The sequence below is a fragment of the Mesoplodon bidens genome (genome assembly GCF_964165515.1).
Source record: "Mesoplodon bidens genome assembly, chromosome: 15".
NCBI lineage: Eukaryota > Metazoa > Chordata > Mammalia > Artiodactyla > Ziphiidae > Mesoplodon > Mesoplodon bidens.
Genome location: NC_138171.1, coordinates 22,148,686 through 22,150,597, shown reverse-complemented (window position 1 = coordinate 22,150,597; position 1,912 = coordinate 22,148,686). Strand labels below are relative to the sequence as shown.

Genomic DNA, 1,912 nt, shown 5'->3' with positions numbered 1-1,912 from the left:
AACGTGCTCTCAGACCTAGAATGCCCAGGCAGGGCATCCTCTCTTCTAAGTCTCATAGTTCTCAGCGCGGTCAAAGTCTTGGTCTAAGAAGAACAGCCTCAGTTCGGTAGAGGGAGAAGCTCAGGTTGGAGGGTCAGGGAGGATCAGGTCCCAGGACTGGCCAGGAGTATGGTGGGGTCCCTGACTGAGGAAAGAGGTATCACTAGACCCACAAATGAGGGGGCTTTACAGACCCTTGCCCCCATTCTTAACCACGAGAGGCCCCAGGCAGAGCTCTAGGGATGAGAAGCCTCCTTGTTTCTGTCTGTCTGGTCTCAGCGAGGGAAGGGCTTTGTCTGTCAGGATCAGGTCCCAGTTCTGCAAGGGAAGGGGTCTTGGCCATAACCAGACAAACCAGGCTCAAGGTGAGGACCTCAGTGCTATCGAGAGGGTCTCTCTCCCAAGGAGGGAGGCTCACAGGGTGGCGCCCCTCTTGTCAGGCAGAGATGGTCAGAGCAACGCCCTGCCTTCCCCACTAGGGACTCAGGGAGGTGAGGGCTTTGTTTGGAGGCTGGAGGACTCGGGACCACAGAGGGAGGGGTCACGGGCTCTAATAGACGGCACGGAGAGAACCGCGAGGGAGGATCAAGGGACGGCCGACCTCTGAACCCCGGGAACCCGTAGAGCCCCGCCCCTCGCGCCAGCCGTTGGAACCCCACGCAAGGCAGCCGTTAACGGAAGTGGCTCCACACTTCTGTCTGCTCCGGGGGCGAGGAGCTGGACGGTTGTTCACGGCGTTTGTTCGGCCAAGGACGGATTCCCAGGGCTGATCTGCAGTCAAGATCACCCGCTGTCCTACCTGCACTCCTGCCTGTTGTCCCTGACCACAGTCACCATGCCTCGGGGTCAGAACAGTAAGCGCTGCACACGTAGGAGACGCCGCCAGGCCCCAGGTGGGACCCAGGGTCTGACGGGTGCTCAGGCCACTGCAGCCGAGGAGGAAGCCGCCTCGTCTTCTTCTTCTCCTCCTCCTCTTGGAGTTACTACTCCGAGAAAGCCGGCTGCTAAGTCACGTAGCAATTTCAAGAGTCGTCAGAGGGCCCTAGCCACCACCACTAAGCCTGCAGGTGTTTCTCCCACAAGATCATCCAAAGGAGCCAAAGGCCAAATGGAGCAAAAGCACAGTTCCTCTCAGGCTCCCGTCTCCGCCGTGCGGTCTCGAAAAGGCCCTCTAAGGCAGACAGTGAATTTGTTGGTGCAGTTCCTGATGCACATGTATAAAAAGAAAAGGCCTGTTACGAAAACACATATGCTGAAGTTTATCAATAAGAAGTACCAAAAGCAATTCCCTAAGATCCTCAGAAGAGCTTCTTTCAACATGGAGGTGGTATTTGGTGTTGACTTAAAGGAGGTCGACCGTACCAAACATTCTTATACCTTTGTCAGCAAAATGGCTCTCCCCAACAATGGGACCGTGGGTCGTGCCAGGGGATTACCCAAGACCGGTCTCCTGATGTATCTCCTGGGTGTGATCCTCATGAAGGGCAACTGCGCCACAGAGGAGAATATCTGGGCATTCCTGAATAAGATGAGTGTCTATGCTGGGAAGAGGCACTTCATATTTGGGGAGCCCAAGAAGCTCATCACCCAAGATTTGGTGAAGCTGAAGTATTTGGAATACCGGCAAGTGGCCAACAGTGATCCAGCGCGCTACGAGTTCCTGTGGGGCCCGAGAGCCCACGCCGAAACCAGCAAGATGAAAGTCCTGGAGTTCCTGGCCAAGATCAATCACACGATCCCCAGTGCCTTCCAGTGTTGGTATGAAGAGGCTTTGAGAGATGAGGAAGAGAGAGCGCAAGGCAGTGGATCTTCCGGGGTTCTGTCCAGCTCCTCCCACACACAAACTGAGGCAGATTCTGCACTTTGTGGCTGA

At 55.7% G+C, this 1,912-nt stretch overlaps 1 protein-coding gene across 1 annotated transcript; it reads left to right on the top strand.

The window, feature by feature from the left end:
• Positions 1-874: 874 nt before the first annotated feature.
• Positions 875-1,912, top strand: LOC308629378 (melanoma-associated antigen B3-like; the record flags this gene model as incomplete). The annotated part of the gene is made up of 1 exon (XM_081257153.1): positions 875-1,912. One exon carries the CDS (start codon positions 875-877, stop codon positions 1,910-1,912), a length of 1,038 nt encoding a protein of 345 aa, XP_081113279.1.